This window comes from Nerophis ophidion, linkage group LG08 (assembly GCF_033978795.1).
Source record: "Nerophis ophidion isolate RoL-2023_Sa linkage group LG08, RoL_Noph_v1.0, whole genome shotgun sequence".
NCBI classification, from domain to species: Eukaryota; Metazoa; Chordata; class Actinopteri; order Syngnathiformes; family Syngnathidae; genus Nerophis; species Nerophis ophidion.
In genome coordinates, this window is record NC_084618.1 from 63,558,102 (window position 1) to 63,574,292 (window position 16,191).

General features: G+C 42.1%; 1 protein-coding gene and 1 non-coding gene across 4 annotated transcripts in view; one reads left to right on the forward strand and one right to left on the reverse strand.

Moving 5' to 3' along the window:
* LOC133558157 (ankyrin repeat and fibronectin type-III domain-containing protein 1-like) overlaps positions 1-16,191 on the reverse strand; it is a 447,422-nt gene that overhangs the window by 25,259 nt on the left and 405,972 nt on the right. For all 3 annotated transcript variants that reach the window (XM_061909324.1, XM_061909322.1, XM_061909323.1), the window contains 4 exons: positions 11,764-11,961; positions 11,064-11,177; positions 10,875-10,972; positions 5,668-5,758 (listed from right to left, as the gene is read on the reverse strand). In XM_061909324.1, coding sequence (XP_061765308.1) covers positions 5,668-5,758; positions 10,875-10,972; positions 11,064-11,177; positions 11,764-11,961 — 501 coding nt within the window. The remainder of the gene's footprint in view (positions 1-5,667; positions 5,759-10,874; positions 10,973-11,063; positions 11,178-11,763; positions 11,962-16,191) is intronic.
* trnal-uag (transfer RNA leucine (anticodon UAG)) lies at positions 9,213-9,294 on the forward strand. The gene has a single exon. It is a non-coding gene; the product is annotated as a tRNA-Leu (tRNA).

Here is a 16,191-nt window from a genome sequence, read left to right on the forward strand (position 1 = left end):
GCAGAGTGTGTGAGTGTGTGCCTTTAAAGGGCGGCGACTGCTGCCAAGTGACGTCAGGTAAAGCGCACGACAAGCAGTATTTTACCATTTTAACTTAGCAGCGGCAGTTTGCTAAATTGTGTCAGCGAGAATTAACAATGAGATTGAATGTGCTGTCTTGTCTTCATGTCAACAAACAGGGTTTGTAAGATTGCAAGCTTGTCACTTCAATCACTGATGTGTTGTTCATTATTCCCTCGTAGTAGTAGTAGTAGTAGTGGGGGCGGCATGGCGTAGTTGGTAGAGCGGCCGTGCCAGAAACCTGAGGGTTGCACGTTCGCTCCCCGCCTATTGACATTCAAATCGCTGCCGTTGTGTCCTTGGGCAGGACACTTCACCCTAGCCCCCGGTGCAGTTCACACTGGTGAATGATAGGTGGTGGTCGGAGGGGCCGTAGGCGCAAACTGGCAGCCTCGCTTCCGTCAGTCTACCCCAGGGCAGCTGTGGCTACAGATGTAGCTTACCACCACCAATGTGTGAAGGAATCATGGGTTCCCACTTCTCTGTGAGCGCTTTGAGTATCTAATAATAGAAAAGCGCAATATAAATCTAATTCAGTATTATTATTATTATTATGACTATTATTATTAGTAGTAGTAGGAGTGTGTGTGTGGATGTGTGTGTGTGCGTCTACTCGGCCTACATGTAGTTTGCTGTGTGATGTTGCCTTTTTCTATTTAAATATCAAGTTCATTTGAGTGTGGTGCTGGTTGTTGCTTTCATTAGTAAAAAGTTACTTCCTGCATTGAAATTGTTGTGGTTCTGACGATGTGTTGTTGACATAAAACCAAATCAAAAGTAGCGTGCCACGTTCAATCCAACGCATTGGTAATGGTGTTGTAATGTACGAACTAGTAATAATTACATTACTCGTTACTAGGGAAATTAACAGCGTGAGTAAGCCGTTTTTCCTAACAATGCTTGAGAGTAGTCCAGGTACAGCAATTATTGTCAAAATAGCTGTGGACACAAGTGAGTAGCAAAGTGATGAGCACTGCAAACTTGATTTCCAACATGAACACAACAGTTTTAACCTCATTAATGACATTCAATCAGCATTAGTTTGCATGAAAGTTTTAGACCCGACCGACCTTTACTCCAAACCAGGCCTGGGAAATTATTCTGACTCGGGGGCCACATTTAGAGAAAAAAATGTGTCTGGGGGGCGGTTTATCTATTTTTAGGAAAACTAATACAAAACCTCACAATAAGGTCTGATTGAATGCTAAAAAATTTTATGACAGACCGCCTTAAAAATGAATGGATTTTTTTTTTATGAATGATAAAACCTTGAATATTGAGAACATATAAACGTCACACCACCTATCAATCGACATATTTTACAATCAAGCCAAATGCAAACAACTCAGCGAAATAAAAATGTGACGGGTAAGAAAACAAAAAACATCTACAATCTGATTACAATTTTCTTGTAAAAATCTCCTTCCGCGTCTGTCCCTGACACCCACATTTCAGGCTGGCCGCTCTGGAAACACTCTGTGGAAAACGCTCCCCAACCACACTGCTTGGTGCCTCGTCTGACCTACTGTGACGTAGATTACCATAGTAACTAGTAGGGTTGTACAGTATACGGATAATAATATAGTACCGCGATACAAATTAATCATACTCGGTATCATACCGCCTCTGAAAAGTATCGGTCCGCCACACCCTAAGACTTTTTGTTAAAATAAAGCCAATAATTTAATTTTTTCTAGTCCCTTTTATTTAGAAAAGTAGCGAAAAGTACCGAAAAGTATCAAAATAATATTCGTATCAGGACAACACTAGTCACTAAAATATCATGCAAAAGCGCAATGTCAACCATTGAAATATGTTGTATAGTTCAAGACTTATGGTCATGTAAAAACATCACTCCACATCATAATGGCAGCTACAGTTTCCATCTTAAAGATCTGAAAAATATATTTCAGAATGTCCGGCGGGCCAGATTGAAAAGCTTAACGGGCCGCATGTGGCCCCCGGCCCTTAATTTTCCCAGGTCTGCTCCAAACGATTTCTCTCGCCTTGTTTTCCCAGATGGATCCGTGATACAGTCCATTATCTCTACCTTCGATCGCCGTCCTCATATTTCCACAATCCAGTGTTGCATTATAACGCAACATCACTCTGTATTATGCTCACAGCCATTATCTACACGGAGAACATGTCGTACACAGACTTTGATCCTGTACTTGAGTTATTAAAGGTATATCATATCAGGTGTTACATTCAAGTCTTTGTATTTGCACAGAAATTCCCATCGCCTCAAGGACGCAGCTGCCACGAAGATGGATGAGCATTTTTTGTTCCACAGAGGTTCCTGTGTAAAGCTAACATTACACCGCTTTATCATGTTGTAAAAGTGTGTTCGGTGGTGGTGGGGGGGGGGGGGGTGGTTAATTTTTTCACATGAGTGTAAATGGCGTGTGTGACACCCCCTATTGGTTGTGCTAAGACATGCTCGATTACATGAAAAGCAAATATCTTTAAAAGCTTTGTAACCATTAGACCAGCACTTCTTATATAGCGGGGCGGGCATGATAAGGTGTCAAAGGCGGCGTGAGAAAACAAAAACAAAAAAATTCCGTCGCACAATTTTTACACACATGGTTTTGTTAGTTTCCTAAATGTGTGCACAGACAAAAAAATAACAAAGTTACAGTGGATGTTTTGTACTGTTGAGTGCGCATTAAACCGTATAAGTAAATCAGACAATTTATGGTTAATGACATCACCGCCATGTTGGGTATTTGTTGGAAAAATAACACACTAGTAGTTTGTTTACATTTTGACGCCGGTGAGCAGTGAAGCATGTTTAGCTATTCCTCGTCCTGCAGGGATGTTACTTGTAAGAAACTTACCTTATTTGTCGCCATGGAGACCATGATTAGTGATTAAGAAGTAGCTAAAACACTGCAGACGGCGGATGGACGTTAGCCGCTAGCTAGCTAGCCATGTCTTAAAGCACCTCTTCCTGAGGGCGTTGCAGTGTTATAACCTCACATTTATCGTTAGTTTTTCAGCCAAAATGCGTCCTTTCTCCCTTTTCTGTCTACACGTCTAACGTGGACCCCGACTTAAACAAGTTTAAAGGCCTACTGAAACCCAATACTACCCACCACGCAGTCTGATAGTTTATATATCAATGATGAAATATTAACATTGCAACACATGCCAATACGGCTTTTTTAATTTACTAAATTACATATTTAAATTTCCCGGGAGTTTCGTCTTGAAAACGTCGTGCAATGATGACGTGTACGCAAGATGTCACAGGTTTTTAGGAAGTACGAGCGCTACGCACACACACAGCTAAAAGTCGTCTGCTTTAATGGCATAATTACACAGTATTTTGGAGATCTGTGTTGCTGAATCTTTTGCAATTTGTTAAATTATTTTGGAGAAGTCAAAGTAGAAAGATGGAGTTGGGAAGCTGTAGCCTTTAGCCACACAAACACACGGTTATTCCTTGTTTAAAATTCCCGAAGGTGAAAATTTACTATGGATCAGAGCGCGGTCAAGCGAACATGAATCCAGACCAAATGTCAACCAGCGGTTTTCGGTATGAAAATTGTGGTTAAAAAGTCGCTTCTTACCGGGGAAAAGCTGAGCTTGCCCCGTCCATAGCTGCCGTCGACTCCCCTGAGACACTGGTGTCAACACACCCGTGAAGACACCCTTCCGACCATCAGGTACTATTAAACTCACTAAAATACTAGCAACACAATAGAAAGATAAGGGATTTCCCAGAATGATCCTAGTAAATGTGTCTAAAAACATCGGAATCCGTTCCAATGCAATCGTGTTTTTTTTTTTTAACTTTTTTTTTTTTTTCTAGTCGGTCGCTATCAATATCCTCAAAGACGAATCTTTCATCCTCGCTCAAATTAATGGGGAGATTGTCGTTTTCTCGGTCCGAAAAGCACTTTTTGTTGGAGGCCCATTAAAAACAAAGTGAATATATAAGGAGCCCCCACACTTGCGACGTCATCGTCTGCGACTTCCGGTAGAGGCAGGGCTTTTCTCTTTACACCGACAAATCCAAACTTTATCGTGGATGTTCTCTACTAAATCCTTTCAGCAAAAATATGGCAATATTGCGAAATGATCAAGTATGACACATAGAATGCTATCCCCGTTTAAATAAGAAAATCTCATTTCAGTAGGCCTTTAAAAACTTATTCGAGTGTTACCATTTAGTGGTCAATAGTGTGGAATATGTACTGAACTGTGCAATCTACTAATAAAAGTTTCAATCAATCAATCAATCAATCAATCAAAAAAAAAACACTGTGTCTGCTTGTAAGTACTCTGTGTGTGTGCCACCGAACATGGTCCTCTGCTCGTAAAACCAGCAATGACACGACGTGACTTCGACGTGGGCGCAGGGGGGTTCGGGACCGGTACGTTTCAGACACGGTATCGTACCGAAAATTATTAATTTGTATCGCGGTACTATACTTATACCAGTATACCGTACAGCCCTAGTAGAACCTCATTGTAAGAAATTTGACACAATTCACAGAGAAGAGGTAGGTTTGGAGGCTAAAAGCTGCTCAGGCCCCCCACCATATTAGCTGCTCCTCAAACAGATAGGGGTTGTATATTAGGAGCCTACGCAGGCACCATGACTGGAACATAACACAGCACACTTTTGCCTCCCGAAGCAATAAAAACACAAGCAGTAAAGGGACATTTAGCATTGCATCAATGACAAGTCTGTACGTTCCATTAAAAGAATACTGAAAATCTATTCACTATCTAGAACTGCATTAGAAATCACACAGACACTCTTTCTGCTTGCATTCCCCCCTCCCTCATTCCCTCCACAGAAAGTGATCGTTCAGGACTGCTTGCCCCTCTTTGCATCCCTTCGCTCGCTCCCAGAAGGATGTGTCAGCGATAAACCCACCTCCCTCTCTCTCTCTCTCGCTCTCTGTCTCTCTCTCTCTCGTACCATCACGCGCCACCCTCGGCCCCAACTCCCACTCCTGGAGCCCCCCGGAGGGCGAGCGGGGCTAAAACACGGTGAGCTCTATTCCCGGAAAAGGTGCCTGTCCAGACAGGACAAGCGGGCCCTTTAATGGGCGTCAACGCCCGGTATAAGGCCCCCACTGTTGGGGCCCGCGCCGCTCGCTACAGCACAGACATGCAAATATTTCCAGTGGTAGGCCTAAATGGAAAACACAAACACGCAACATCGAAATTAGCTCGGAGAGCGGGAGGAAGGTGGACAGTACGGGGGGAGCGAGGGAAAGCTTGCTTGAAAAACATGTCCCCCAGATGTGTTAAAGGGTGCCACAGGAGAAAAAAAAAAAGTCAACACCGTGGCGTCCTCCACAGCTCAGCTGTTGTTGCACATGACTTCACAATTAAACTTCTTGGCTGAACTCGAGTGGCTTCTTTTGTCGGCCAGCGCCAAACACCGGCTACGGTTACACTCGCTGACGTCGGGGGCCCGAGGACGCTCCAGCTGTCTCCCCCAAATGCTGGTGATGTCAAAGCGACGTAGGGCATGACGTGTGAATGGTAGGTCGGCGGAGGGGAAAGTGTGGGAAAGCCATGACACACCAGCAGCTGGATGTGTTGGGGAAAACTACTTCTTGTTGTAAAATAGAGACTTACTGGAAGGAGCAGCGCAGGCTGGGGTCGAGGCCAATGCGGGCCCCCAGCCCTTCATGTTGTAGGCGGACACCTGGGCGTAGTAGGGGTTCCCCTGGAAGGACAGGACAACATTTAAAGCTGCAATATCAGCAAAAGAGCAATGCTGATTTGTCTTCATTTGAGGTGTTAGAGAAAAAAAGACCAAAAAAGAGCAACAAGTCGACCGAGGGTCATGAACCCACAGCTCTTCAGTCACCAAGTTGTGGCTTTTTAACATCGATGTGAATTTTTCAAGAGTCTTACTGTGAGTAAGTAATACCACTAGGTTAAAAATGTGTGAATGATTCGTTAGCAATGTTGACTCGAATTGTTGTGTAGCTAGCTTAGCCTTCTACTCTAAGAAAATAGCATCATCATCCTCTGGCAAAACAAAGAGTGATTATAATAAAAAAATACTTTTAATTGGATTTGTGCCTACTGTGTGTGGCAATGGATGAGTAAATTATATAATCCATTATTACGTATCTGATGTAGCTCGTAGCGTACCTTATCGCTTCGAGTATCTAATTGTTTACAACTCGAAGCAGCCGAGTTATTTTTTAAAGATATAGAGTATACCATACTTGCCAACCTTGAGACCTCCGAATTCGGGACATTGGGGGGGATGTGGGCGGGGTTGTGGTGAGCAGGGCGGGGCGGGGTTAAGGGGGAGGAGTATATTTGTTGCAAGAATTCACTGAGATTCAAATATTTCTTTAATATATATATATATACATATATAAGAAATACTAGGATTTCAGTGTTCATTTATTTACACATATACACATACATAACACTCCTCTTTATTCATTGTTGTATTAGAAAGTGCAATGCTTTGCAACCAGTAGTAAAGCCTTTGAAGGAGCATAGGTATGGACAGCATCTGTGACATTTAATTTGCAGGAAAGGAGTGAGTTTAGGGTTGAATGGTCCATCCTCGTTCTAATCTCTGTCACTTTCTTTTTCTGGACATTACTACTTGCCGTAGTTTTGAAGCAATTCATGATGGGATTCCGGATGTTGTGTGTCAGTGTATTAACGTGCCGGCTGGAATAAACACGCTGAGAAATAGCTCCGTGCCTGCCTATTTTATGGGTTATAGATAAACCTATGGATAACGGAGTCATAAATAATAGTCTCTTTCTTGTTGTGTGTGCAGTTGCGCACTGAGCTCCAAAAGCCGTAGATGTTATAACGTGACTGGGCCGGCACGCTGTTTATATGGAGGAAAAGTGGACGAGACGACAGGCTGTGCGCACTCAGGTCCGGCTGGAAATCGGTCGAAATTCGGGAGAATGGTTGTCCCGGGAGATTTTCGGGAGAGGCACTGAAACTCAGGAGTCTCCCGGAAAATTTGGGAGGGTTGGCAAGTATGGAATATATAAACTTTTTATTGTCAATATTAGGGCTGTGAATCTTTGGGTGTCCCACGATTCGGTTCAATATCGATTTTTGGGGTCATGATTCGATAATATATCGATTTTTTCGATTCGATTCGAGATTCAAAAACGATATTTTTCCGATTCAAAACGATTCTGTATTCATTCAGTAGACAGGATTTCAGCAGGATCTACCCCAGTAGTAGATTTGTTTAAACAAAAGCTTTTATAATTGTAAAGGACAATGTTTTATCAACTGATTGCAATAATGTAAATTTGTTTTAACTATTAAACGAACCAAAAACATGACTTATTTTATCTTTGTGAAAACATTGGACACAGTGTGTTGTCAAGCTTATGAGATGCGATGCGAGTGTAAGCCACTGGGACACTATTGTTCTTTTTTATTATTTTTATAAATGTCTAATGATAATGTCAATGAGGGATTTTTAATCACTGCTATGCTGAAATTATAACTAATATTGATACTGTTGTTGATAATATTCATTTTTGTTTCACTACTTTTGGTTTGTTCTGTGTCGTGTTTGTGTCTCTTCTATTGCTCTGTTTATTGCAGTTCTGAGTGTTGCTGGGTCAGGTTTGGTTTTGGAATTGGATTCCATTGTTATGGTATTGCTGTGTAGTGGTTTGTTGGATTGATAAAATAAATACATAAATAATACAATAAAAAAAAAAAAAAAATAAATAAATTAAATAAAAAAAAAATACATTTTTTAAAAATGAGAATCGATTCTGAATCGCACAACGTAAACAATTCGATTCGTATTCGAATCGATTTTTTCCCACACTCCTAGTCAATATACACATGTATACGTCCAGGATCTAGCATTAGAAAGTTAGACTGGGTAGACCTTTACCTCAGCCAGCTTGTATAGTTCCAGATGTGTACGTCAACCAGGCTTGCTTCCCCGCTTTTGTTCGCCCGCACCGCCTCCTTCCTTCGTGCCAACAACAAACCGTGCTGAGCTGGATGTTGTGTTGTGGCAAAAGTCACTCAAAACAAACGGCTGGTGGCGGTCACCAATGTCCATAGTGAACAATAAAAGCAAGAAAGCTAAAAAAATAAAAATAAACTACAAAAAACGCTGGCGCGCGGAGGCAACGGCTCATCGGTGAGAAGAGGTTCATTTTCATCTAACAACTCCACCTTGTGACTTGGAAATAGGTCTGTAAAACAAAATCTTTGCAAATTTTTCACCGAAGAACCGAAGAGAAGTGTAATATGTGTAGAAAAAAAAATCCTGACATGACCCTTTTAAAGTATTTCTGACATTAATTTGGGGCGTTAAAGTGCACGTTTTTGCAGTGTGTACACATACTCAAACATACTTGGCTATATAACTGCTTAAATTGCTAATGATTGTACTCCAAAATAAAATAAACATATCCACAAACCTATCTAAGAATAGAAGAGCATTGTTATTTTTTGTGTAAAATCCTTTAAAATTCTAAGAAAATGGAGCATCTGAGTGTCTGTAGAGGGCAGAGGGGTCCGTCAAGAAGTTCCGACTGTGTCCGTGCCCAGTGTGCCGACAGCAGACCTGTGTCTTCCCTTTCTCAGCCAGATCAATCACGGAGCTGCCGACACTTTCCCGACCTTGCCTTGACCCCTTGCCATGTGACAAGAGTGAGCTTAGGGGGAAGGCAGCGGGGTTTTCAAGACAACAAACCCCCAGGATTTGTTCATTAGTCTACCCGAAACATAAATCAGGTGGCAGGCTACCAAGCTGCTCTTTTTGAACATGTTTGGCAACTGTTGCTGCTCAGTGGTCAGGAGCCATTTGGAACGCTAGCAAACTGGGCAACTGGGGTGTTGTCCTGCCAGGTCATAAGTCTCTCACCTCAAGCGGTCGTGAGCGGCGACTCCAGCGGCCAATAAAGAACTGTTGTTTGTGTGTAAATAATATGGCTTGATGGACACTAAATTATCAGCTTGGCACCAGCAGCCCCAGAAGTCTGTGTTTCTTTGTATCGCACAACACTGACCACGAGCTGTGCGTAGGGCCCAGAGATTCACGGGGGGCCCCATTCTTAGGGGCAGATTTTTGGCAAAGGTTTAAAAGATAGGTTAGGAACCAAGTGCCATGGTCTTATAATACACTTCAACTTGGGATGTGCATCATTTAGGTCAGGATGGCCCAGCGGTTGAAGGCGCTGTATTTAGGTTGCAGTCTCTAACGAGGCGTGGGTTGGAATCCCACTTCTGACAGAAATCTGAAGATGGTTACTCTGGTGAATATCCAGACAAACTGCTTGTAACAAAGTAATTTGGAACTCACGTGAAGTAGTCTTTATTACCATTAATTGGTTAACGTGGACCCCGAATTAAACAAGTTGAAAAACATATTTGGGTGTTACAATTTAGTGGTCAATTGTACGGAATATGTACTGTACAGTGCAATCTACTAATAAAAGTTTCAATCAATCAATCAGTCTTCATTATTGAGGCCTGCAGAATGGGATCGCAATATATTACTATAGATAAGACTAAATTGGCCCTGGTGTGTGAATGTGAGTATGAATAGAGGTTTTTCTGTCTGTGTTGGCCCTGCGATGAGGGGCGACTTGTCCAGGGTGTACCACGCCTTCCGCCCAAATGCAGCTGAGATAGGCTCCGGCACCCCCCGCGACCTCTCGATAGGACCACTCTATTCAGTATAGTTACTACTAGCAGGCGTCATGAGTTCATGTGAAAATGTACCATGAATTGATTATTTGGCAACTCTATCCTGTAGCCACGCCTCCTCTGACAGTATACTTCTGGTGTTGTGACCTTCTCGCCGGTTATTATAAATACTATAGAACAGTGGTTCTCAACTTTTTTTCAGTGATGTACCCCCTGTGAACATTCTTATAATTCAAGTACACCTTAATCAGAGCAAAGCATTTTTGGTTGAAATAAAAGAGAAAAAGAAGTAAAATACAGCACTATGTATAATAGTGCAAAATATTGCTCATTTGTAGTGGTATTTCTTGAACTATTTGGAAAAAAAAGATATAAAAATAACTAAAAACTTGTTGAAAAATAGACAAGTGATTCAATTATAAATGAAGATTTCTACACATAGAAGTAATCATCAACTTAAAGTGCCCTCTTTGGGGAATGTAACAAAGATCCATCTGGATCCATCAACTTAATTCTAAACATTTCTTCACAAAAAAAGATATCTTTAACATCAATATTTATGGAACATGTCCACAAAAAATCTAGCTGTCAACACGGAATATTGCATTGTTGCATTTCTTTTCACAGTTTATGAACTTACATTCATATTTTGTTGAAGTATTATTCAATGAATATATTTATAAAGGATCTTTTAATTGTTGTTCTTTTTGGAATATTTTTGAAAAATCTCACGTTCCCCTTGGCATACCTTCAAGTACCCCCAGGGGTACGCGTACCCCCATTTGAGAACCACTGGCCTAAACTACGAATGCTTGCGCATAAACTAAAAATGTCTGACGCGGGCAAGGCAGTTTGGGTAAATTTATATCGTACATGTATATCGATAATCCGCTGACAATGTTCCCTACTGGTGATGTCACCAACTGTGCACATTCCAAACTGACCTTTTGGAAGAAGCAGACAGGAAGGCAAGATCATTATATAAACATCTCCGCAATGCCTCCACACTTTTTTAGGACTGATGCAGATCCCAAATGCACAATAGCTGGTACCAATACGAAAAAAAAGTACATTTTGCATGATGGGGCCCCTTTGAAGGTGTACCACAGTATGTTGGTAGTAGCACGATCACTAAAAACCAATTACAGCCACTAACGACTTACAGATGTGAGTCCAGTGATGTTGTGCTGCAGCAGACTGGTGTCCTCAACCATCACCTCCCCCAGCACACAGCTAAAGGACGCCGTTGAGCTCCAGCTCACTGCAAACACACACAAAAACAACACTGCCGGTTGACACTACTGCAGAAGGCCTTTGGGGGAGATGCGAGGGCGACGCTGGGTCCATGTGACCTTTGTATTTGGTGACCACAGCCGAACTGACACACGGAGGTTCCTGGAAATCCACCCTTAGACTGGTGCTGCTGCTGACAGACAAGTGCACTGCAACGGGAGCGTCTGGAGGGTCTGGGTGGAGAAACACAAAGCGATAAAACACACAACAGTAAGAGCCAGATCTGACAGAGTGCTCTCTGACATGCATATCAACGGAGCGCTCTCTGGGATCGTTTTAATGACATCATTTGCTCAGTTGCACAATGAGGGGCTCACTCTCGTGTGAAATTGAAGCAATTTACTGTCACTACTGCACGGAAACAACAGCGACGCAGCGTGTGAGGCCACACAGACGTAGCGAAGATAAGAAAACATTTGAACGTGCAGCGATTATTATTATTTTCAGTTCTTCGCACGAAAAAAAAAAAACACATCAAAGCTTCAGGATTGGTTGGGCGTCAGGGGCGGGTGTGCGTGTGAGTGTCTGTTTTTGCGGGGTGGCTGTCTCCCCAGCCACTAAATGTGTCATGAAGTGCCCATAAAAATTAACACAAACATACAAGCACACACACTCCGAGTGTGGAAGTCATTAAGTTGGCCCAGACAGAATAGCAGCCCAGAAAAGGAGCAGAAAAATGAAAACCGGCTCCTTCAGAGGTTCCGCGGAGGTTCCCCCAAATCCTTTGTAGCCGTCATCAAAGCCCCGCTGGAACCTTACTTGCGTGCTCAAAGCCTGTCTGCATGCGTCTGAAGAGCCGCAGACGCCATTCCCAGCCCGTGAGCTGCCTCTCCCGGTCCGATGCCTCACGCTCGCCGGGACCCTCGCCGCTGACTTGGGTCTGAAGCTCGGCCACTCGCTGCTCGGCCTCCTGCACCAAGGTGGCCAGGTGGACCGCTCTGCCCTCCAGACTCACGACTAAGACACCAGAAAGAAACACACATCTTGTGAAACATTAAAATAATACCATGGACTCCAAACTCACAACATTTGGTTTCAGAACATCGACATTTATGAACCGCAGCTCCCCAGTGCTGGCAGCACTCATGCAGTCTAATTATCTCGCTGCTCTCTTATATTGCTGGCTATTTAGACAATAATTGCCATGCTTTGACTAATTTTCAGTGGATAGTAGATGTTCCACACCGACTAAAGTAGAGTATATCTAAGATTATTAGTATAGTCCAGGGCTATTCAACTAAATAATAAAGAGGGCCACAGTTTCAAAAGCCCAAAGGCTCATGGGCCGGACATCGAAAGTGCCTCCGCAGGTTATATTCCTTTGAGAGTGCAAAGTAAATATATCGGCTTTCACACTGAACTGTCAATAAATTAATCATTCTGCACTCGCTACTCGTTTCCAGCGTGTGCAGCCAGACAGATAGTTAACAGCATGAAGAAACAGACGTTTTGATGATCATTCTTTTGAATTTTTTTCCTTCCCTATGTTTATTTCTTCACACTTCTTCCTTCATTTTAGTGTGTAAGACAAAAAATATAAACATACAATAAACATTACAACAGTATAAAGTCTGTCATGTATTTTACATTAATAATGTCCATCATGTATTTTACATAAATAAATTAGGTTTTAGTGTTGATACATTCATAAAATAAACTGCAGATGTTTACACATACAGACAATAAACAACATCCACATCAAAAATTGCACACAATGAATGTGACTCATTACAATTAATCCTAAAGTGTAGCGTTATTGCCTTCTACTGAAAAAAAATAGTTTAACATGTATGAAACAAGCCATGAATACAAAATATATTACAAAGTTAGAAATTTCAATACAACACAAACTAAATATATGTATGCATAATATCTACTTACAAAGGTTTGACCAAGTTTCGTGATGAAGCTCTCACGTGTGGATTTAACCGCTGCTTATTTGGAACAGTGTCCGCACTTAAAAGGTCCAAAAAGAAACAATGACTCGAGCACTTTCTCAGGGATGAACATTCATTCTTTGTTATCCAGTCTTTGTTAAAAGCCAGATTTTTTAAATGTATTTTGATTTGCTTCAGAGTTGAATGAAGTCTTCTCCTTACCCCACTGCTGCTTCACTATGACACATATGCCTCGCTATTTCCCCCTGTGGGGTGGCAGGAGTACTGCATCGTCGAGCGACCCTAGGTTTCATTGAGCCTGTTTGGGTGATGTGCGGCGGGCCAAATGAAAGCTTAGGGCTGCCAGTTAAATAGGCCTGGTATAGTCTATTGAGAAGTACTGTACCGTCAATTCCGGACTATAAGCCACAACTTTTTTCCTACGCTTTGAATCCTGCAGCTCAACTATTTAATGTTTTTTTTTGCTGACGGCTACAATACTAATAGTTTTCATAAAACATAAGCAAATACACTGAAATGGTGTGTTAGTGTTTGTGCACTGCAGGCGCTTCTGTGTGAACCCTTACAATGTTTCCTGCTGTTTGATGCTTTGAACCGGAAGTACAAGTGCCTTTCTACTCATATGGATTCGTCATTCTGTCAAAAATGAAATAACCTGACAAAAAAATTAGTAAGAAGAAATTAGTAAAATAACAACATTACTGTGGGAGTAGTAACTTAAATTCACCTAATTTTGATGATGAAAAAAATTTCCTTAAGAGAAATTGAACATAACCTTTCTTCTCCGAGGTTGACGGCATACAGACCGGTTTAAAAGTGAGAGACAATTGCTGTTCTAAGGGAAAGAAGGGTCGCTAAAGATCATTTTCCCTCAAAAACGGGTGGAACATTTTGATCTATTTAAAACCTGAACCGCAGCGCTACTGGAGGAATGTTTCCTTTGCTAAAAAAACGTGAACAATGATGTTTACTTAAGTAAAACAAAATAATTAAAAAAATAACTGTCGTGTGCGTGATGTGACGGTTAATTGGAACGTTTACTTGCCGTGGAAAGGGAAAACGGGGAGAGGACATCAGTCGTGCTGCAATTAAAAGACTGCAATAAACAGGTAATGCAGAGAGGCTCACAGAAGACAATAGCATATTGTCCCGCTTTTGGCGGCGGCTCACTCACCAAATGTTTAGGACTGGTGTGAGTCTGTGTTTAGTCTGTGTGGCCTGCGTTTGTTCACAGTGGATTCCACTGTTGAGCGTTAGATTCCACTGTTGACAGTAAGTTTAAAGCTCTGTGTCAAAATGTCCATCTGGCTGTTTGATTCCGTGGGCCCTTTAGTGTCTCCTCGGTGGCTGCGGGGGCTTCTCCTCTAATGCGAGAGGGTCAGTTGTTCTCTTTGATTGTACGCACTGCGCGCGGTAAGGCAACAGCTGGGGGTTGAGGTTTAAGGTCGGGGGTTCAAACTAGGGCTTACCGAGGGGGCAGACTCCAAACCCTAATTTGGAAATGGACTCTTGGATTGCTGGAAATAGCTGTTGAAGGTTTGGACTTATATGTGCAGCTTTACAGGAGGGGTTAGCATGTTTGCATATCTAGTTTGTCTGTACTTCCAATTAGGAACAAATAAGGACATGCTGTCTTCGATTGCTGCTATTTTCACTCAGAACACTCCCAAAGTCAAGCATTGTGAGCATCCGATTCCGTGGAGAAAATTCCACTCAATCGGAGTCGAAATCACACCAAATCAATTTCGAAGAGTTATGACATTTTTCGTCACAATGCTTTGTGGGTTATGAACATACTCCCCTCTAAGTGAAATAACTTAAAGGGGACCTATGATGATAATCTACATTTAAAACACTTCCTTGTGGTCTAAATAACATACCGTATTTCCTTGAATAGCCGCCGGGTATGTAATACACCCCTGCCTTGAACTACTGCCGGGTCAAACTCGCTCCCCAAATTTATTAGCGCATGCTTACTTTTACCGCCGGGTCAAATTTGTGACGTCACGAGTGACGCTTCCCCTGTCGTCATTTTCAAAATGGTGGAGGAGTTTTATTTTGCTTTTACTATGTGTAAACTAGGGGTCTTGTTCCACAGCCATACAGATCACACTGATGGTTGTGATATAAAAAAACTTTAACACTCTTCCTAATATGCGCCACACTCTGTGAACCCACACCAAACAAGAATAAAAAAACACATTTCGGGAGAACATCGGCTCTGTAACACATTATAAACGCAACATAAGAATTACCCAGAGTGCCATGCATCCATGACTCTTAGCTATATTATACACCCTGCTAGCACTAAGCCCCCCTCCCCCCCGCCCCCCTTCTCCGTGCGTCGGTTGAGGTGGGTGGGGTTTGTGGCGTGTGTATAATATAGCCAAGAGTCATGGATGCATGGCATTCTGGGTAATTCTTAAGTTGCATTTATAATGTGTAACAGAGCCAATGTTCTCAGAAATGTGTTTGTTATTCTTGTTTGGTGTGGGTTCACAGAGTGTGGCGCATATTAGTAAGACTGTTAAAGTTGTTTATATCACAACCTTCAGTGTAAACAGTATGGCTGTTGACCAAGTATGCATTGCAATCTCGTATGAGAAGCAGCGAAATGCATGCATCTGGCCGGCATGCACGTAGATAGCATGGTGTAAAAGTGGGCGCAATGACACGTTGTAGAACAGTGGTCCCCTAACACCGGGCCGCGGCCGCAGAATAATTTTTTATTATTATTATTTTTTTTAATCACACTAAATTTTTTTACTGCATGCCAATGGTAAGGACAGGGGTGAGAAGAGGTTTTAAATTAATTAGCGCCCCGGCGGCTATTCAAGGAAATACGGTACTCTATATTGCCAAAAATATTTGGACACCTGCCATCATGAACTTGAAGTGCCATCCCATTCCAAACCTATTGGATTCAATATGATGTCGGTCCACCTATTGTAGCTTCAACTCTTCTGGGAAGGCTGTCCTTAAGGTTGCGGAGTGTGTTTATAGGAATTTTCTACCATTCTTCCAAATGCGCATTGGTGAGGTGACACACTGATGTTGGTCAAGAAGGTCTGGTTCTAAGTCTCCGTTCTATTTCATTCCAAAGTTGTTCTATCGGGTTCATGTAACCTATACGTGCTACAAAGCAATGCAATAAATATATATACGGGGTGTTATGGGCTAGGAATAGAAGACTAGTTTCAACTCATAGAAAGAGACAGAGCTAGAATTGTAGTTTGGTTGACACCGTGTATTAGAGAATTAGTGATTGACAGCAGATATATACACACAC